Genomic DNA, 23,957 nt, shown 5'->3' with positions numbered 1-23,957 from the left:
ATAATGATAAAAATATAAAAATATGAAAAAGTTAAAAAAAAAAGTAGCAAACAATAATAAATAAAAGAATAAAGTTAAAAAAAAAAAGAGAAAGAAAGATAAAATAAAAAATGTTGAGTTTTGCTTTTTCTTTTTAGTTTTTTTGTTTTACTCATTCAATTCACTTTAAAGCTTTTGGAGGAATAAAAAAAATTTAACAAATAATTTTTTTTTTTTCCATATTGAATTTTTTTCTTCTTAAAATTGCACTTTCAGTTGATTTCAGTTTCTTGACTTGTTCAAAGTTATGAAGTACTGGTGTTTTATCTTTTGATTTTAAATAAAACAAAAAAATTTCGTTATTTCGGTTATTTTATTTTGATTAACGTTAAATTTTTTATATTTTTTTTTTTGAAAAATTTTCGCGTTTTTAACGTTTGTTTTAGATTTGTTTCTTTTCAATTCGTAAATATTTTTGATTTTATCCGTTCAATTATTATAAATTATATACCTGTAGCTAAGATTAAGTGTTATGCTTATAATATGTAAGTACGTGAGCTTGTGTTTATAGTAGATATAAAATTAGTAAATAAGTTTTTTTTTTTTCAAGTATTTGAAAAGATTAAAATCATTCCAAGTTGCAATTTTGGTTTTTTAATAATTTTAAAAATAAGGAATTATTGAAGATTATTTTTTGAAAAGATTTTACCGGTATAACTGCTTACGCTGTTCAATGTGTTGTTGTTTCGACTGCGTTTTCTAGACCATTGTTTTTTTTTTTTATTGAAACTATTCAAGTGATTTTGATTAAATTTTACTTTTATGAAAATTCTAGAATAAAATTGTGAAATCATTATGATATTGCAAATAATTATTGTTTTTAAATAATTTTTAAACTTTGAAATGAAAAATTCTACTTTTGTGTAATAAAAACAGAATTAAATTGACTTACTTAGGTTATTGGTTCTTTAAATTTACAAAACAGTAATTGTAAAAAATTTATTATAATTTTTGTTTAATGTGTAATTAGTGATTACCTGCAAGCATTATATACGTAACACAGGTGAATGAATCATACAAAAAATGTTTTCTTAGCCTTATTCAACAAGTATTCAGACTTATGTATGTGTAAATAAATATTTAATTTAGTTAAAATATGATTATACCCATTTACATACTTATGTACTTACCTTTAAAGATTTTTGTCAAAGACAATATAAATTCTGTTTAAGTAGTTTTTAATGAATTTTTAATATTATTACTAATTTTTGACATAAGCATTAAAAAATACAATATTTTTGTAGTTTCATTGTTTAGAATATTTTTAATTAAAATATTTCAAGTGGAAATTAAAAACATAAAACAAATGCATAACAATAAAAAAGTTAAAAAAACTACTCAAATATTTTTATTTTTTTTTAAATTAGTATAGAAATTTAAAGTACTTTTTCAGTATTACAAATCATAAGTACCTGTAGATTTTCAAATTATACAGCGTTTGTGTTTTGACAATGTGCCTTAGCAAGAATTAATGATTTTTATAATTATTATACTATAGTTTTACATATACTCAGATTCCTGAAAACAATTCAAACGTCTTGCGAATGAATTACAAAATTTTAGGAGAATTGCTTAAAAAGAAATAAATTAATGTGAAAAATTTGTTGAAAAATAATTCTAGTAGCTAAACAAAATTTTAAAATACAAGCACTTTTTGTTAAACAAAAAAAACATAAAATTGTATTTCATAAAGTGGCAGTTCAATACCTTATACGGGAATAAGAAAAGAAAAAAGTTTGAATTAAATGGTAGTTTTTTGAAGATTTAAAAATTTTTTTCGAATAATAACTAAAAATTCAAAATCTCAAATTTTTGTTTACAAATTGCAAGCTTTATTACCTTCTACGAGTATACTAAGACTGTTTTTGATTTGATTAAATATTTTTCTTTTTAAGTTTACCGAAATTTCCAAAATGATAAATGCTATGGACCATGTATTTATGGTATTCTAGTATCGCTTAAACACTGCTTTGACGTAATTGAACAAGGACTAGGGCATCCAATATTAAAAAAAGTGTAAAATGTTCAATTTACTGAAAATGCTGATCACAAAATAAATTTGAAATTTCATTAAAAATTCCTAACATATTTGGTTTTTTTTGATTATTTTTTATATTACCACAATTAGATTCGAAAGACCATATGCGACACATTTGTTTTTCTATATAATTTTTTACAATTTCCATAGCAATTTTCATAATGATATTATAAATATATTTTCAACTTTAATTTTTAAATAAATTGGTATATATACATATTCTCATATGTACATATTTTATACGTATACATATTAAAATATTTTGAGCATGTACACATTATAATAGTATATTTTTTGATAAAAGACGAAACAAAAACATAAATAACTTTTTAAATTGGTACTCAAAAAAATATAATATGTATGACCTACATAATAATACATTTTGAACACTCCCGTATGAATGATTTTTATTATGGTCTGTAAGTTAATGACAAAAAAAACGAAAAGAAATAAAAAGACCAACTATTGTGAACTTGTTTCGCAATAACAGTTAAAATTTAAGATACTAAAATTTTAAAGTTAATAGTTATAAATAAATGAATTAGTTTTATGTATTGTGTAGTACATTTGTTTCTACACATTCACACATAACATATTTTGGTTAGAATATCATAAAATGAGTTCATTAACTTTATGATTAAATTTTACATAAAAAAATATGTAAGTATATAAAATCTTTGTATACAAGTGGTACCTACATAAATATGTATAATATTGTTAAAACAATTAACTCTCCCATAATATTAATTATAGGATTAGTTAATTCACAATTAGTATCATCTACATTTATAGATGTAAGTAAATAGAACGGAATATAGATTAATAATTAATTTTAATTGAAATTTATATTTGAAAGTATGTATTTCTTTTGATAGAAATTATTTCGATTATTAAAGGCGATCCCCACTTTTTAAATTATGTATGGATGTAAGCGATAATAATAATGAAACTCAAATAATAAATATTTATTTATTTATTCATACACCAATATTATATGTATGTATGTGAAGATGAACTTCATATTAATACTTAAATTTGACTCATACTTTTAATTTGACTCACACTTTTATTTTAAGACTCATTCATAGTATATTTAATAAACATATTATGGAAATCCAGTAATTCTTGAAAAAAAAATTTTATTTTATTTTATTATCATATAAACCACATTACCATATCGCTACGCCAATTTTAAATTTGAATTTTAACAAGTCATGTTCAGATTTCCATCTCTGATACTATTATTATACATATATATATAATATAAATTATACATAATATATATATAAATTACTTTATTACATAAATGTTAATATATAATAATAATGTTAAGTGTTTAAATAACATATGAATGATGAATTCCTGTTCTGTTATCAATCATGTTTGACTGATTCATTAAACATTAAACAATTTGAATAATTTAATCTTAAAAATTCAAGTATGTAAATATATTATATGTAATAGGAATTTAGGTAGAGTTTTTAATCTAAAAATATAAATTTTTAATTAAATGAAGGGGAAAAATATTGAAATTTTATTCTTTTTAAAAATTTCGGTATGCATATATGTATAATATATGTATATGTATATGCAGAATCAAAAATTAAATAAAGGAAATTAATTTATTTATAAATAAATATTATTGATTGAGTGCTAAATTTATAATATACATATATACAAACATAATATATAAATATAAATGTACATATACAGTCAAACCTACCGACCTGACCCTAAGACACGAACACTTCTCCCAAAATCAAAATTTTTTCGTCGTTTTAATGACAATTATTGTTTCTTTAACACAAAATGGCTTTTAAACATTTTTTAGAATAATTTTGAAAAAAGTGCCTTTTTTTATTTTTCATCTCGTTTTTTGAATTTTGGACACCTTACATTTCCGAATCTGCAAGTTTTCTATGAATGCAGAAAGCAAACGTTTAATGCCATGTCGTTAATAATGCCATAAATATAATTATATATGTATATTATTTCACGCAATTAACCCTTGAATTCACTATTATGTTAACGCCTCCATAAATTTTTTTCTAGTCTCATCCCAAATGCATGCAATTATTTAAAATATTTTGGTATATGAGCAAAACTAATTTTAATAATGTAGTACACAGATTGGTTTCATCACAGTTGGTTTAATCACTTTACTTTTCATTGCAATTAATTCAAGTTCTCTCTAAAATGAACTGATTTTGTTACAAAATTGTGGTTCATGTTATTAAGATTCAACTGTGCATACTTGCGTTTTTATACATGTATTATTGTTTTATTTATTTGTATATATATTTTATATAAATATGTTAATAATAATCAATTTTATTAGCATTTTCGATAAATTTAAATTTTGACAGATATTGACTTCATATGCCGAACAAAAAAATTAAAATAATTTCCTCCTACATTTTGTTAGTTTCCTGTAATCAGAAAATATGTCATGTCATTGAAAAATAATACATACATACATACTTATATAAATTTAAGTACATTTTTTTTAGTACAAATACATAATACATATGCATACTTCGTAAAATATATTGTTAACTTTTGCATTCATATGATGAATTGATTTCAATGTTAAAAAGCTAGAGCATTCATATTCGGACTCTTAGTTAAATTTTGATTTTCAATTGCTATTCCGAATATATGCATAATCAATCATAATTGCCGATAATTATATCAGTATAGCTATAATTAGTTAATTGTGATTATATACTAATATAAATCGCAAAAATTAATTGCAGCAACCTTACGGTATGCTTTTTGTTTTCTGAAATTTAAAATTCCGTACATATTACTTTAAATTAACAAATTCTACATCATATAGCAACTGTTAAAGTCAATGCTCATTACTAAGAGCACATCTGTTTTCATTTCAAAAAAAATTTAATTCAAAAATATAATTTTTAAATCTACTTATTCTATCATGAACTGAGTATTTGATTCATCGTTAATAAAACATTTTCAAGAATTGCTTCTTGTATCTTGTGAAAACATGTTGCACATACATCGATTACAATTTTTTAATATATGAGATAGAATAACATAGCATAATACGCAAGTAAACACACACGTTCATAACATAAATTATATTATAAATTTTTTCAGTGTACATATATAAATTCTTACATACAATTTATTTATATTTTAATTTGAAAAAAAAAATTATTTTTGGAACGGGTCCTTCATCAATAAATTATTTAGTATGGCCAATATCATCGAAAAAAAAGCAACAATATGAAAAGAAACATTGCTAAAAAAATGATTACTTACTCCATAAATATTCTTAATACAAAAATATATACATATATACACACATATCTAAAAACAATGTGTATTGAAATGCTCATGTAAAGAATACTGTGTGAGTTAAACATATCTAAAATAAGTTTTCAGACAAAAAATTTGTGATTTGTATTATTACTTAACTCACTGAAGTACACAGTATTCTACATAGTTGAAATCTTTTTTCGTACTTAGGGAGAATGATGCTACTGATACGATTGTTTTGGATTTTTAATAATACTTTCATTGATAGTTTTATCAATAGATGTCAATGTAATATTGAAGTGAAACTTTGGAAGTGAATTGTAATAACACATAGATACTTAAAATAGAGAAAAGATAATAAAATAAATTTTACTTTTATGTTTTTGATGAAGTTGAAAAATCAAGAGAAAATAATAATAAAAGCAATAATATCGCACCACTACAACGTTTTTGATTTTTATTGCCAATAAACTTATGGACAATATAGTTTGATCAATCATATGTATATCAATAAGATACCTTTATTGATATACATATGACTGTAATACATATAAGAAATGGAATTATTTGAGTTATTGATTCATAACTTCAGATTTTATGAGGACATAAAGTTACACATAAAATTGACCACGTTCGTTTTTAAAAACAAATAACTTTTTGAATTACATACGTTTAGGTAGGAAAATACATAAAAATTAGAGCGGTTTGATTTAATCATATTCAATCATATTCAATAGCATTTAATAAAAACAAATATTTATGGTACAATCTTTAACAATAACCATTTTAAAAACAATATTTTTAAATAAGCATCCATACATACAAACAAGCACGTAAAATATTTTCAAATTTAATGTAAAGATTTAAATTTATAATAAGTAATAGGAATTATTGACCTTGTTTCTTGCTTTAAATTTATTAGTTATTGGTTGATTATGATTTTTAGCAACTGATTTGCAATCATTATTGATTTTAATGCAAAATTATATTCACAAATTTGATTATATTGCCATTTATTATAATAAATAAGATTAAGACTCACAAAATTTAAGTTATATATTTAAATGATTTATGTTCTAGGTATCAAATTATGGTTTTAATGTCACATAAAAGTAAAAAGAAATATATACATATTATATCGCAGAACGGAACAACAACAGCACTTCATATATCATAATTTTTTTGCAATTCTAACATTTAATTTCATATATTTTCTTAAAAACTTTGTTTAAATCTGTCATGGTTACTATAAAATAAATCTGGAATTTTATTAAAACTTAATTTTTGCAACATATTTTTCTTAATCTGAAGAGTTGTTTTAAATACACAATTGTATCTGCTTAAGTTGAAATTACACGAAGCAAGTGTATAAAAAAACAGACTTTTACTTTATTATCTTTATTATAAATCGGTTTCTACTCTTTATCTTTCTGTATTTAAATTTTTCTGTAACAAATTTTTGTCCTGTCATTTTGCTCGTCAAAATATTAAATCGTCAATTTCCTTGATTAATTTCCCTTACCATATAATTGACCTAACCTTAAATAAAATATTATTGACATTATAACGTTATACTATGTTTTATTTTCGTGTTAAAAATTACGCTAAAAATTTTTTCCCATTTATGTATGTGATAGTTTAAAAAAATTAAGTTTTTTTCTTTTCTTCTCGGTTATATTAACGGAATGTCACGCAACATAATGTGTTTCTTTAATATATTACATATTATATTATATATAAATATATATGGTATATGAAATACATATGTCTATGCATATAATTTTTGGTTACTCATAATTGTTAACATTGTCTAAAAGAAGCATTTTGGAAATTACTTGAAAATATTTCAAGAAACATAAATGTGATGCCTACCATGCAATTGATAAATGTTTGCAGGTACTTTTAATTATTATTTTCAATCTATGTCATTTTAGTTAAGAAATAATTTGTAATTAGTTAGATGAATCTATGTATGTATGTATGTATGAATGTATTTTCATTAACTAAAAATATTTCAATTTATAAAAAATTTAAATTTAATAACCATCGATTTAAATTTTTAAATATTGAAAAAAAAATAAGTATTTTAAAAGTTTCAGCAATTTCATTTTATACGAGCTGTTTATGTTGTATCAAGTCATTCACAAAATTTGATTGTATGTACATATGTACATATGTAGTTTAATTTTTGAATAAACCAACATTTTGAAATTAAACCGCTGTATTTTATGTAATTCCATATTGTATGTAGGCAATGTAAATTTTTAAAATAAGTTTATATTATTTTTATGTTATTAATTCTATCAAAATATTTTTAATAAATTGCTGCTTTAATATACGAGTAATGTAATTCCATTTAAAATAATTATCGCATCACATACAAGTTTTTTAATTTTTTAATGTTATTTTATCAATTTTCAAACTTTATTTTTATTAACCTTAAATTCCACCTGACATTTAAATTACACTTTACAATAATATTATTGTCCTTTTGTTCATTATTCTTAATAGACTACAACAATTTTTATTATATAACATATAATAATATTTAAAATAAAAGATAAGTAAAATACAAAAAAAAAAAAGAGAAAAAAAGACCCAACCTTAAAAGGGAAAACTTGTAATTAATTCCAGGAATGAAAAGAATTTACTTTAATATTATTTGACACTTGTTTTTCATTTTGTCCACAATAATATATATGTATGTAGGTATATATACAATATAACCAGGACATTATAGTGTGCACATGATGACAAAAAATGCAATACATTATAGTGTAAAACAATGAAATATAAACAGAGTAATTACATATTACGTGCTCATATCTCCTTTATTATTACAATATACGAGTACTACATAGCAATCGCATTATAGCCCGAAGAATTGTTATATGTATGTACATTATAAATACATAATATATTATGTACATAATATTCCGTTATTACATAAAAGCTCTGTAAAAATTACAAACACATTCATATTCAGACATTTGTATGTAAATACATGTAAATACATATTCAATATATGTGAACAATGAGATCAAATCATTTCGGACAATTTTAAATTGCTTTTCTGCAAAATATAATTTCTAATTTAAAATTTACCATGAAAGGATAATAGAATAATACCATTATAATTTTATAAAATGCATTTGTTGCGATATACAGTGTGACCAATAATAAAAATAAATGATTAAATGTACGAGAATTTTAAATGAGTCATGAATTTGGTGTTTTAATAACCTAAAAGTAAATTATATTTACTATATTATTATATAGTATTTACTATTTACAATGCGTATACAAGTTCACGAGAACTGAACTTATAAAGTGAAATTTAAAGTTCCACACAGTGAACAGTTTCGTATAACGGATTAAGGGCTTCGTTTATTCATTCAGCAAAGATATTCAATAAACTTTGTTTTTTCTAACAAATTGTTACAAAATATTATCTAATTGCAATTTTACTTCACTATTTGTGTAATCACACTATACAAGGTTCCGATTGCTCTAAAGTATTTGAATATTACATGTAAAATTCAATATTACTATCAAATTTGTTTACTCCTAACTATAAATTATTTCACATTTCATTCGAATTACCTTAGTTGCATTTCTTTAGAAATTCACTTATTTATGTTAAATTTTGGAATTTTGTATTAATTCTATGGCCCTACTGTTGAATTAATTAAATTCAGCTTTCAGACAAAACAAAATATTGGTGAACAATTAGTATTACAAAATTTTAATTATAAATTACAAATATACTCTACTTTTTGTAAAATAACAAAATTTGACTTTAATACTTTAAGATCGATAAACAGATTAAAAAAAAAGGTTTGTGCTATGTAGAATAGTAAATGTTGATATACAATATGCACTTAAATATATGTAAAAACGAAAAAGTAGTTTTTATTGAAAGTCTAAAATATTTTCTCCCACATAAATGAGTTATGCATATTAACTATATTTTATAAGTCAACTCAAAAGCGCATATATATTTGTATATATGCATATGGAATTATAAATACATAATAAATGACGTATACATATATGTGATATTTATCATATAGTAAATTGCTTGTATATGTATAACCCTTATACTGATTTAAACCTAAAATAATTTTAATGCATGTTATATAAAAATGTCCTTAAAGGCAATAAATTTCTATTGAAAATGATATTCATTTGTTATTCTTATTGTTATGCAATTTCTATATTAGATAGCGGTATGCATATTTTACATACACTTATGTATATATTTTTGTTTCATACGTTTTAATATATTCATACTTACACATATACATATTATGTATATATAAAAAGAAAATGAAAAACAAAACAGCTATTTTAATATGTATATACATAGAAGAAGTGAAATGAAAATGAAAAACTAGGTCTTTAATTTCATTATAATTTACTATTCATTAATACCACTAGGTTATTGGACTTCCAAAGAGACAGTAATATACATGGTATTGTATAATATGCACACATATATGTAATACCTAACCATAAATTTATAAAATTAAGAGCGAATATCATATACATGCTTATGAAAATTTAACTGGGCAAATATAATATTATGTACACATTTTATGTATGTATATAAATTATTATATGTATGTGCTTAATGTTTAATGATTTATTTCTTTTAGATTCTCTTTTTGTAGAAGTTTTATAAGGGTAAAAGGATAAAAACCGAGTACATATTATATGTACATATATACAATGCACGTATGGCTGTAGTTTATAATTCTCCATTTTATTATGAATACATAATAGAATAATTGTTATTATATAATATGATATATGTATGTTCTTTCATATAATTATTCAATGGAACACAATAATAATTGTTAGATTTGAATAGAAAATATACTTCTGTGTTTATAGTTATAAGTAAATTCAAAGATATGCAATAAACTCTTTTATATTGGAAAATCGTTATACATATAATTTTGAAAGAATAGAAAATTATATTTTGAGTACAGCTTTATGCATATATTGTATTTTATGCTTATTATAAATGTAAAATAGAAATTATAATGAAATCTAATATGTCGCTTTCTGACAAGAATGTTATGCGAAATTATTTAATGCACCCGCAAAAATTCCCATATACGAATATATCGTATATGCATTTTATTTTACTTCTCATTATTTTGTAGGGATTAAAAATTTTCTTATGTAAGTATATATAGGTATAACTTAAAATTTTTCCTTTATGATTTTTATAATTACATGCATAAAGCTAAAACAAAAAATCTGATGTGGTCAGCATATAACCGACCGCATTGTGTATTGTCTAGTTAAATGAAAGTGTTACAGAATATTATAAAAATGTCTGTTAAATACTTCTTTCCAATTTTTAGGACATTAGTAAGCTTATAGTTAACATACCTAGAAAAATGTAAATTTTCCTCTTAGTAAAGTTTCGCTTTGTGCTACCCGAATTCCCTGAAATGCTCGCCAGTTAGTTTCGGTAACAACCAGAACTCAAATATCAAATTTCAAGAAATTCCATCAATTCGTTCCGTAGATATGGTGAAAAATGTAAAATCGGCCCGCAAATCAGTTTTCGAGCCCTTTCCAAAAAATTTATATGTTCATTGCTTTAATATGAGGAATTCAAATATTAAATTTCAAAGAAATCGGTTGATTATTTCTCTTTATATACGCAAGAATGTATATTTGGCCCGTAATAAACGTCCAGTTGCCGATGCCTTATTTGCTCCAAAAGCTAGGAATTTTAACGGACGGTCGAGCAAAGCTCATATATGAAATTTCAAATAAATCGGTTGAATATTTTCTTCAAAATGTTCAAAAATGTAAAACAGGCCCGCTAAAAAGTGCAGTTCCCGAGGCCTGATATATACCAAAAGTTGATCGATCCCTGCCATGGTGGAAATAAACTTACATATAAAATTTCATCAAAATCGGTTCAGCCGAACCGATTTTGATGAAATTTTATATGTAAGTTTATATGTGTGCTGCGTGCACACACAGACCGACAGACCGACAGGTTGCTAAAAATAGTTTATTTACACTTCCCTACTATGGAGAAGTACGTTCCCACCGAAAACTCGATATGCAAAATTTGTTGCCATCACATAACCTACCTATTGTTTACACAATACAGTCGGTAAAAATAACTAGAAAATTTAATAATAGCGTAAATTGATTAAACTTATTTTACAAAGAAAGTATATGCTTGAAAATTGTCAGTTGAAATCAATTACAATTTCAACTGTGGCTTTTACTATGAATCACAGTTCTTTAAATGTTTCTTCAGATTTAAAATAATAAATTCTGAAATTTCAGCAATCATCTTAATGTAAAGTCCAGATTTCAACTTAAATACGCCACTACAAAATTTTTGGAAAGTTAATTTTTAAAACAGCGAGAGTTTTCATTACTTTTAAACTTATTTAGCACATTTCAAAATAAGAGATTCTCACATCTGTGAAAAAAAATACCATTAAATTATTGTATATAACCTTACCTCTAATTTAAGAATATTTTATACCCACAAGTAATTAAGAATGTGTGTAAGAAAATACATACTCAATGCATATTATTTATTTATGGCATATAGTTTAAAAATAAATATTTTCTCAAAATTAATTAACGTATTGATCAATATTTGTATCGAATAATGAAACCAAATATTATATATATAATTTGCAAATATTGAAAATTAATATTTACAAATTTGTTTAAAAGAATAATTAAGAATATTAAATTCAAAATTAAATAATTATTTTGTTCTATCTAATAAATATTAATATTTGTTCAAATATTTTAAATTCGAAATTTATAATTGAATCGCAAAATAAAGATATTTGTTGTACTCGTATATGAGTGCAAAATAAAGTAAACAAATAAATGTGATTAAACATTAAACAATATTTTCAAGTCAGAGATACTTATTATAATTTTTAAAAAATGTTTGGACTAAGAAGCATTTTTTCAAAAATGTTGTGCTCTAATTGTATTTACATAAAGTAAAAATAATTCAATCTACAAAGTTCAAAAAACGTTTCCTCGAACACTTCAAAAATTTAAAATTGCCTGGAACCATTAATGTAAGAACATGATTTGCTACAGTCATTGCACAAAAATTACAAATTTATTCAGCCATTAGAATTAATGCAGTTGCAGCTTCGTTCAAAATTAAGTTGTTTTTATTAGCAATTTACGAAAATTGGCAATACGGTTTTTCGTAATTTTGTGAAAGTTTTACACATATTTGTTGAAATCTTCTTCAAGAACTTATTTAAAATTAAGGAAACAAATAATACAATTTACTTTACATTACACTCAAAAGTGTTCGTTCTTCGTATATAGCTTTATACTCTTTGAGTTCTAAAAAAATTATACGAGTATTAAAACTTAATTGAAACTAGTGAAAAAAATTGATAAAATTTTATGCTGTTGAACTTTTATTAATTTGTATATGTACATATGTACATTTTATTAAAAAAGTTGTATGTATGTGTATGTATATCATATGTTTCATATGTTTACATGTCTACATATAATATATGTACATAATACTTACATACTTTCCCTTTCATTTCTTTTTCACAATTCAATGAACGCAATCTTTATTTTAATTTATCAATTTTATAACCATTTATGTTCATTAATGTAGTACACACATTGTTATATGCATTGTTTTCAAATGCATTACAATCACTGTTCCGTAAATTAATATAATTTCATATATATACATATATATACATATATATACATATATACCATATACACAACTATCACAATTTTGTTTCAATATTAATTACATATAAATTAAAATATACACACAAGAATCAAAGTATTATATAATTCTAACCACAATAAATGATATTATTTACGGACGCTTTAACAATAATTAGAATTCAAAGATTTAGAATGTGTATTTCATATTGTTTTTATAACAAAATGATAGTACCACTATTATGTTACACCAATTCTGTAATGGAATTATGTGTATTTAAATATCTTAGAAAGTTTAATTTTATTGCTCTTATATCTATTGAACATTAAATAAGTGTAATAATTTAGTTATAATACTGTTATAATAAATAGTCAAAAAGAAATATACAGACATTAGTGTAATACCGCTACTTTATTCAGATACACTCAACATTTTGAGAATCTTTGGAATATAGTATTATGACATTAAATGCAAATATTTGTAACAATTCTACGAAATCAAAACTATTCATATCATTTAACTGTTCTATTCATACTACGATAACTTTACGTTATTATTACGATATTGCGCTAGGGAGAAGGTCTATTATCAACATGGATTTATGGTACATGCAATCAAAAACAAAAATCAGTATAAACTATCGCAAAAATTTTGGCAGCAAACAAATACATAACGTAATATGTGTCATCCACATGTGTGTAACGTTTTCGTTTGCTCCTTAAAGGGCATTAAAAAATTTGAGCATTTAAACATAATAATGTAAATATTGTAAACTTATTGTTCCTAATTCTTTTCATTGTTTCTAATTCATTTTAAAAAACATGAGCCTTGGTTACTTAACAGTTTCAATATACGGTAATTATTGTAAAAAAAGTAAAGTAATGATTTTAATATTTTGTTTTTATAATATTTAAAAAACAATTATAAATATAGTAAGATATTAATATTGTTGCCTCGAAATCATTTCAAACAATTGATGAATAACATCATAGAAAAATAAATTTTTAACACTTGCAAGTGGGTAGCAAATAAAATATTACTCTATGTTATGAAAAATTCGATTTGCTGCGGTTAAAATTTTAATTCAAATATAAAATTAAACAAAATGAAAGCTATTAAAAATTTTTATTTAATTTTTCGTATTTAAAAACAAATTGAAATTAAATTAAAGTTCCGGAATGAATTATAATCGGTTTAATTATTATTTTTATATTGTCGGGCTTGATTTGTTTACAGATTGTCATATTTTTTGTTTTTTGCTATACTGTTAAACATAAATTTATACTACAAAAATGACGTAAAACATTAAAACCGAATTTGCTTCTTCTATCGTCATACGCAGATTAAAATATATAATTTGTAACTACAACAAAACAAAACAATGTTTATTATGTATGTATGTATGAATATATTCCGAAAATATTATTACTTATGAGTACATATTTATAAATTACATAATACAATACGAAAATTCGTTTCACTTTCTGCAGAAATCTTTTTTGTTTATTCATTTTACTTTTACTTCTATATGTTTATAGACAACCTTGTAATGCAAGTTATAATTCTTAAATTTTAAATTATTATTAAAGTCAAAATTTTACGTAAGAAATTATTTAATCTATAAAATAAAAAAAAAAAATTTCGTTTTCAACGTATTAAATGAAAAATTAACACTTCGTACGTATAAAATAAAAAAATTTTATATATTGTAACCTAGGCGTTTAATTTATACTTATATTAAATTTTACATGAATAATTCATAACATTATATACTTGGTTTATATTTTCTTGTAAAACCCACTCACATAAAAATATACTTTAATTGTTGTGTTACTTATACAAATATTATTTAATAATTATATTTAGCACGCAATCGTATTTTAATATCAAAACAATGCTTTTTAATTAAATAACAGCAACGTGTATAATAGATTTAGTAGAAGGAAGCAACAAGCAAACACTTTTCTTTATTAATAAAGTGTAATAAAATTTAAGTACATTCAGTATAACAGTTATGTAGTATTCTTACATTTTATGCGTTATATGAATATTTTATAATATATAGTACGTATTGGCAATTGTAATCTGTATAACACTTTTCTAATTCAACTTTTTCATGTCAGAATTCTATTTCTTTTAGTAAAATTATGCAAGTATGTATACAATACACTTCTTCGCTTAAATTGTACTTAATTGTGTAAACATCTCATCCGATTTAAAACAGAATGGGTCTCTTAAAAATATTAAACAATCTGTTTAGTCACTATAAGGAAATCAAGCACAAAATGTGGTAATGTAAGTGACACATTTTCAAAATATAATAAAAATGTTTAAATTTGTTTGATGTTCTAACAACAGGTCATTTGTTAATTATTAGTGTAGAAAATTCTGAGATTCGAACTTAAGTAATACTGTATTACCCATAAATGGCAATATTTTTAAATATTTTGTTTCTATTCGGTAATATACGATTTTGATATTAGAAAGAGTATTTAACCAATACATATGTAGCGCTCAGTGTTTTATTTGTTAGTATTGTATAATTGCGATCTAACTGTATATTAGTGAATTTTTACAATAAATCAAAATATTTGAGTTGTTAGCGAAAAAAAAAAAGAAGTTTTTCAATTTTTTTTTTAATATTCGCAATTCTTATGAAAATTTATTCCAAATTAGCTTAAAGCTTCTTCAATAAAAAAAATAAACAAATTATTTAAAAAAAAGATAATTTTGTTAAACCGTTTTAATTTCAAGAAACTATTTAGCATAATAAATTGTCATCTCAAAAGTTTTCAGCCAGTTTGTCAAGTTCATATCATTAATAATTTCAAATCATTTACAAAAATAAACGTAAAAAACCAAAACAAGAAAAATTTTTAAATAATAAAAAGCCGGTTTTTTACAAATATGTATATATAGATATTTATATTATGTATATGTAAATATTTCAATAATAAACGAATTCGGTCATATTGTATGAATCATCTTGTAGAAAAAAAGTCTTACCAAATTTGGAATTTTCTTTTCTCAATTAAAATAATACGATTTTTGCAATTAAGAAATAAGGAAAAAGGCAGTTCTCTTGACAAAAGTGTAATTTATGACACTTTTTAATTAAGCATCAATTTGTTTTTTAAGGTTTATTAAAAACCAAAAAAAAATGAGCAAATAAATTTGAAAACTATATCAGGTCTTTAACCTTGTTAACGAATTATGTATATGTAGATTTAAAGTTCAAAAATAGATAAAATATCTAAAGATAATAAATCATTCGTACTGTAATTTGGAATATTCTCATATAATTTTATTAATTATATAGATATTTTGAAAACCACCACAAATTACTTATATAATTTACTATTATAACTTTTATTTGGTCTTTGTCTTTGGGATTCCATCATTTACTTTTATTGGACATTAATAAAATTAATTTTGGTTGAAATGAAGAAATTATTAAACATACGTACAGAACTTCTTACTATTAAACTTTAATTAAATTAAAAAGAGCACACAATAACTGACACAGTAAAAATTGTCAACATCATTGAATTACTAAAAAATTCCGGGTCATCTTTTAAATATTATCTTTAATTTTGAATTCTTACAAATTTTTACAGTTTCTCTCAATATTCGTTTCGAATTATTAGCCTTAAACAACCCACAATGATCAACTTTATATAAGCATGTATATTGTATTAAAAGCTATATCCATACTTATGTATATGCATTTTGTCACACTTTATTTATCGTGCCAAAATTTTTTATTTTCATTTTAAACTTAATAAAACAATTGGATTACAAATTTTGCGCACATACACCTATTGCTTAATAACTGTTTTTTAACAAAGAATACACATAGTATGTACATATATAAAACTACCCACTTGTACGGAATAGTCGACACATACATACTTATATTCAATTATATTTAAAGATGTATATGTATGTACGTATAGATTTATTTCTATTTTAATTAAATCTTCATAAAAACTATTTAACAATTTTCAATAATAACTTAATTTTTAAGTAAGAAATAAAAAAAATCAATATGCCAACATGTTTTTATTAATAAATTTCATTACTTCTTATTGTACGTACTTAAATGTTTAAAATTATTTATTTTTGGTATGAAAATAAAAAAAAAAATTAATAATAAAATACGAGTACCAACAATTATAAAATTACAAAATAAAAATCAACCAGCAGAATTTTTTTTTTTTTTTGAATTCCTATTTTTGGTGAAATCTGCGAAAAAGCACTTAAAATCAAAATTAACAATTCATTAAACAGCAAATATGTAGTGATATGTATGTACATATGTATATAGACATATGGACATATATATATATAGACACATAAGTATGTACTTACATTATAGCAACCTACCATCGGGCTATCATTTTTGTATTGTATTTTATTAATATTTAAAAAATATTAAGGAGGTTTTAAATTGTTTTTATATAGAGAGGTACTGTATTAATGTTCTTAAGAGAATAAAAAAATTTAATATGTTTGTTTTATATAATATTTACAGTTTAGCGCAAATAGGTTAAAAATTTCTTTTGTATATATACATTTATTCCGAGTTTCGAGAAAATCAAATAGTTTTCAAATTTGCAGAAAATTTTACTAATTAGTTTTGACAAACAATATTCAAAATTCCTAAAAAATCAGTCCAAAATTCTAGTCAAAAATCGAGAATTTGATCTTCTAAAGTTCTGTTTACAGAATTCAGAAATAATTTCTAATATTCCTACAGTTATGTTTTATAGAATGAACTGACGAATTCAGAAATAAAATGAACATTTAAATTTAAAAATGATCTATCCCTACAAAAAATCAATATTAAATTAAATTTTTGTTAATATGGACCATAAAAAGAAAAAAAAATGCACAGGTGGTTTTGTTATACAGTTCGCTCACAACTAAATTTTTATAGCAATGTAATCTTAAAGTAAACCCTAAACTATTCATAATCTAAATATTAAAATATTCAACAAATTTCAATGATCTCTACATATATTTTACATAATATACGAATTATTATATAGATATTGGTAAAATATTTAATTTATTTTTATAAATCTTTCTTAAAATACAAATATTAATAAATACCTCATGCTCAAAGATTGATTATTTGATGTTTTGTTTGCAAATTATCTAAAAAATATCATAGGAATTTTTTGAAAACCTTAAAAAGGAGACAATATACATATATTTATTTACATATTTTCACCATAAAAGTTAAGGTTTTATCAAAATATAAACTTTTAAGTCTCACTGTGCGTCCGTCTGCTAACACAATTTGGACATCGTTCAAGATAACAAGATAAAATTGTACATATTTCGCTAAAGTACAAAATAGACCTGAGTGAAGGCACTATATCTTTAGAATAAAATTTTTTTCTATACCCCTCTCTTCTCGCCAAGTTATAGTTGGAACTAATTGTGTAAATGTGAATTGTTAAAACACTGCATCCAAACCTAAAGTAATCGGTGAATAAAGTACTCGAACACGCACGAGATCGAAAATAACTTCTGTTATCGTAAGTAATACTAATAAAAATCAGACTGCCGAATTGAGCCTTCAAATAGACCCTCATTTCAAAACACTTTCTCATATTTTAACAGATATCAATAAAAATATGAATTTTATTTTACTAGAACAAAAACTTTTCGTTACTTCTACTCCTCCCATCCAAGTAATGTCCGATAAAGTATCAGTTTGAGTCCTATATATGTTCGGCACTATAAGCTCCATCAAAATTCTATAAAAGCAGAAATGAGGAAGTAATAAGAATTTTTAAAAATCATTATTCTAATATTTCGCCTAAAATTATGCAAAATTATATATAAATTATGAATTGTTACTTTAATGCAAGATCACTTTCATTACATAGACTTACGCTATGTATAAACATAAGCTCTAAACTTTAAAGGCTCTTTAATTATTAAAGAGAAATGTGCCATTTACAAACCATCGGTTTGATCTTGCACATATTCTCTATTCTTAAAGTTAAGCCAAAACATGCGCACTTATTTTCACTGAAGATCTAATTGTTTATTTACGTATTCACTCCCAATAACGTTTTTATGTATATATGTATACATTTATACATGTAGTTAAATTCGCACATTTTATGTACATAAAAATTGTGTGTATTTATTTTTTTTATTAAATTACCGTAAAAATTTTTAAAATTTTTTTGCAAAACAAATTTTTAACTGATCATTTTTTTTTTCTTCACTTATTTACAGATAAATAATATTTACTTCAGTCATTAACAGTTAACATAATCGAAAGATAGTAATTTTAGTATTTCGGATGGCATACAAATAACGTTAAAATAAATATTAAATAAAATCAAGTTGAAAAAAAATAACCAAATAGCAAAGTATAATCATAATACGAATAAAAAAAGAATAAAGAAAGAAGACTTGAAGAAGAAACACCAAAAGTCTTAACTGTCATAAAAAAGTTCTAGATTAATTTTCCGTTTGGAAACCAAAAAATAAGAAAATAATAAAAGTTAATATTTTATTTAAAAAGTTTATATACGCTTCCTATATATATATATATATATACATGTACATATAAGTATGTTTACAATATTAATAAATAATTTAACAAAAATTTTAATATAAGATATATTTGTGTTTATAATTTTATATAATATATACACACATACTTGAGCAGGAAAAGAAGAAAGGAAGGTTACCATATATGTATGCGTGTAGTCTAAACTTTTATTCTAACAATTTAATGTCTATTTTAAAGAAATACGTACACATTCATCTCTATATTAAAAATATTATTATACACATGTAGATAATACTAGTTTAGCTAACAATAATTTGTGGAAAAATTCCCTCTCATGAAAATCATTTTCATTTCTTTTGCCCAAAAAAAATTGTTACACATTTGCCATTAATATTAATTAAAAAACAATTAAAGGTTTTTAATTTTTGAAAATTAATTGTATTCAGCATTAGTAAGCCAGGCAGTCCTAGCTTCTGGAATACGCACCGAATTTGTTAGAAGCTTATGTTTTTAAATTAAAATTGAAATAAGAATCGAAATCTATATAAATTTTTCAAACAAAAATAAAATTTTCTAAGCACTTAAACTGCTTATGGCAAATATACTGCTGTTTTATCCAAAATTTATTGTGCTGATAAATTATTATGCAGTAAAACTCATCTTTTATACTTAAATCAAATATATTAAATCGATATGACTATTTAAGAAAGAATTAGTTAATTATATAATTCAAAAAATAAAACAATCGTACATACACACAATATATATGACAGCAATAAAAACAATTTTTTTTAAACAAATATTAATAAAATTGTGTCATTCACAGAGATTAAATATTTCCTTTTTATTATAGAGGAAATGTGTTGAATACCATAAAAATAAAATATTAAACCATATTATTATTAATTCTCATATAATTAAAACTTAATTAAAAATTCGTCACAGCACAGATTTTTAAAATTCATACATGTAGTTTAGACCAATTTTTATACTAGAATACAATATATATGTATACACATTTGTACACATAATTCAAAAAAATTTCATTGTATTTCTGAAACACAAAAATATAAAACAATTCAATGATATTTTAATGAGCCTTCCACATACCACATATTATTACGTTATTTCCATGTGTATACATGTATATAGATAACTATAAATTAAATATTTATAAAAAAAAAACATATAGAGAAATGAATCTAAATTTTTAAAAATATGAAATATTCTATGATTCGTGAAAATAGGAAAGTGATATAATTTGAATCGCGTGTTCCATATATGTATAGATTTTTAATATTAATTCTTTTCCTGTTTCAAATTAAAAAAAAAATATAAAATAGCCAGCTAATAATAATATTTCATTAATTTTTTTTTATTGTTGTTTGGTTTTTTTCATTAAGAATAACCACCATATTTGGAATATTATAATTTTTTTTTAAATAAATATTGTGCTCTATAAAAAAAATTTAAATATAAAAACAAATAATAATAAATAAATTAAAAAAAAAATAAACAAAAAATAAGTAAATCAAAATGGCGTCACAAGGTAGCGACAGTTCAACGACAACAACAACAACAACGCAAACTACATCAAGGCTGGCTCAAATGAAAGTAAGTAGGTTTATGTTTTCTTTTTTTTGTGTAAATTATTTATTTAAAATTCATTCTTCCTATGAAAGTTATTTAAAATTTTTTTATGAAATAAACGTTTAAATTTGCTGAAAATTTAATTGCTAAAATAACAAAATAAACAACATGAACTTGTATGACATATGGGGTGTAAGTTAATTTGATATACAAAGAACATGATATATGTATACCCATACCTCATAATCAAATTAATGTGCTATGTAATTTAACCCTAGTCTTATAAAAGAACTCTTTCTAAAATTATTACGTTTCCTCTTTAACAGACACGCATTTGTTTAAGATACGTGTGATAAATTGCTGACATAAGACAGTTTAAGATCTAATAATATTATTAGGAACTAAAATGTGCTTTAATGTAATTTTAAACCGACTAAAATCTTTGCCTAAATATTTAACCTTTATTTGTAGTACCAAAATTCCAATATATGTGCATAAATCGATTATTTATCCGCATTTATATATGTATATCTGATATTTTTTCATCAAGTGGTACTCCTACAATTTTAATTTTGCACAAAAAATATATGAAACAAAAAATTTATTTTATTTTATTCCAAAAAATAAGCAAAAAATATCACCTTCAATCAATTAAAATTGCAATAAATTTTTAACAAAATAGTAAATGGGTATTTTTCTTTTTTTTTTTTGTTACCTTCTGAAAATTAAAATTTTTGCAAATTAAAATATTTTTTAATATTGCAAAATCACATAAAACGCCCATATTACCGTTAAAAATGTATGCAGAATTAATATTTTATTTATTTTATTTCTATTTTTTTCTTAGTATTTTTAAAAACGCCATTACCATAAAAAAAAGTTGTTGCTTTTTTCTTGGATTCTATAAGATAATAACGTGCCAAAGAGAATTGGTTTCTAACCATTATTTAACTATGTATATCATGGGTAGGTATATGGTAACAAAAAAATGAAAAAAAAATTATTATTCATTAAAATGCAAAGAGATGTCATTGATTTCATGGAATAGAAAAATTACCACAGCATGTGTACAATTTTCAATATGATATCATTTTATTGAAAAAGTACTTTTTGAATATTAAAAGGGTGTAAATTCATGTAAATTAAATATTTGAATGTTGTATTTAAATATTTGACTCTTTGTGTTGTCTTTAAGATTTTTGACTCTTTATGTTGCATTTTGGTGTAGAAAATCGAAATTATGCGACTAATTTTAAGCATGTAATAAAGAATTTTATAAAACTGTGTCTCGCACATTTCCAACATCAAAAAATCGAAATTTGTATCTTGTAATGTAAAAAAGACTTTATTGTTGTATGGCACTGCAAAGTATAATTGAATTTAGTTTTAGTTTTAAATACGATTCAAATGCGTTTTCAAACCTTTATTCTGAACAATATCGAATACTACTTCAATTTCAATTATTTAACTTTATTTTCTTGCTATAAGATATAGAAAAATATTATAATTAAGCTTATAATTTACCTTTACAAAATATAAATGCCACATTTAATTCCAAAGAGAAAACGTAATTTTTTAAATCATCTATTTAAAATAATATTTCCAATATGCAAGGTACCAAAAATAAATTCCCATTTTCCATATTATACAATTTCTTCAACAAGACCTTATGTAATAAAAAAATTTTACATCTAATCTAGTCATATTAAAAATATTGTTATAAATTGCTCATAAATACATGTATGAATTTAAAATTGAAAAATTTAATAGGAATCTTGAGCTTTCATCCATTATTTATGAACATTATAATAATGTTTATGCATGCGTGTGTAGCTATTTTTTAACAAAACTACAATAAAACAAAAGATATAAAAATTTCCAAAGAATTCAACTGAAATTTTTATGTCTACAAATATGTTTGTACATACATGTAAATTTATACTTTTCACAATTTATATTTAAGTATTTCCATAAGGATATTGATAATTCAAGTACATACATAATGTACATGCATAACTAAAAATTATATGTAAAATTCGAATTAGAATAACTATTTTAATACTATATAATAGTTTAACATATATAATATGTGCATATGTATATGTCTTGTGTGTCTTTTAAAATAAAATAAAAAGAAATGTAAGAAAAAATTAAATAAATTGAAAAAATAAATTCAATTCCCTTAAGATGACAAAAAAATTTTCTTGTATTATTTTTACTAATCCCATATGAAATTTTCTTGATTAAAAAATTTTGCATTTTCCTTTATAAATAAATTCAATTAATTCAATAACTAAAATTTTTTTTTTTAATTTTTTTAATAAAATATTACAAAATTTATATAAGTGCACAAATTCGTGATTACATAAAATTGAGGTAGCTAGATGTTCATATAAAATTATTACAACTTATGATTTAATTTTTCTAAGCCAAGCTCGACTATTTGACTGATAACTTTTATTCATCGTTATAGTAAAGCTTTGAAGCAGAAAATATTGAATTTATTCGATCTACGACCATAACCTATGAATAATAAACAAGCGATTTATAATTTTATAATTTCTATCTAGGAAAAACTTTCCCAAAATATGAAGATATGTAAAATAGAATAGGAAAATTTATACTTATAACTCTTAGTCAACTAAAAAACATGATATTACTTTTTTATATTAATTATAAATCTTTCATAAATATTGAAAAGTTAAGCAGATTTTAAAAGCTTCTTAAACATGTTCCCAAACAGCCTG

General features: G+C 22.5%; 1 protein-coding gene across 3 annotated transcripts in view; it reads left to right on the top strand.

Moving 5' to 3' along the window:
• Window positions 1–300: 300 nt before the first annotated feature.
• The window catches only part of LOC129614498 (homeobox protein 2), a 126,808-nt gene continuing 103,151 nt past the window's right edge, over window positions 301–23,957 (top strand). The window contains exons 1-3 of one of the 3 annotated variants that reach the window (XM_055529131.1): window positions 301–524; window positions 19,338–19,608; window positions 21,024–21,234. In XM_055529131.1, the coding sequence (XP_055385106.1) occupies window positions 21,157–21,234 (78 nt within the window). In that variant the 5' untranslated portion in view covers window positions 301–524; window positions 19,338–19,608; window positions 21,024–21,156. Of the gene's footprint in view, window positions 529–19,337; window positions 19,678–21,023; window positions 21,235–23,957 lie in introns of all 3 variants that reach the window. The other 2 variants (XM_055529129.1, XM_055529130.1) reach the window with 2 other exon arrangements.

This window comes from Condylostylus longicornis, unplaced genomic scaffold (genome assembly GCF_029603195.1).
Source record: "Condylostylus longicornis isolate FDR11 unplaced genomic scaffold, ASM2960319v2 ptg000110l, whole genome shotgun sequence".
Taxonomy (NCBI): domain Eukaryota; kingdom Metazoa; phylum Arthropoda; class Insecta; order Diptera; family Dolichopodidae; genus Condylostylus; species Condylostylus longicornis.
Note: the sequence above shows the minus strand (reverse complement) of the source record. Positions and strands in the feature narration are given on the sequence as shown.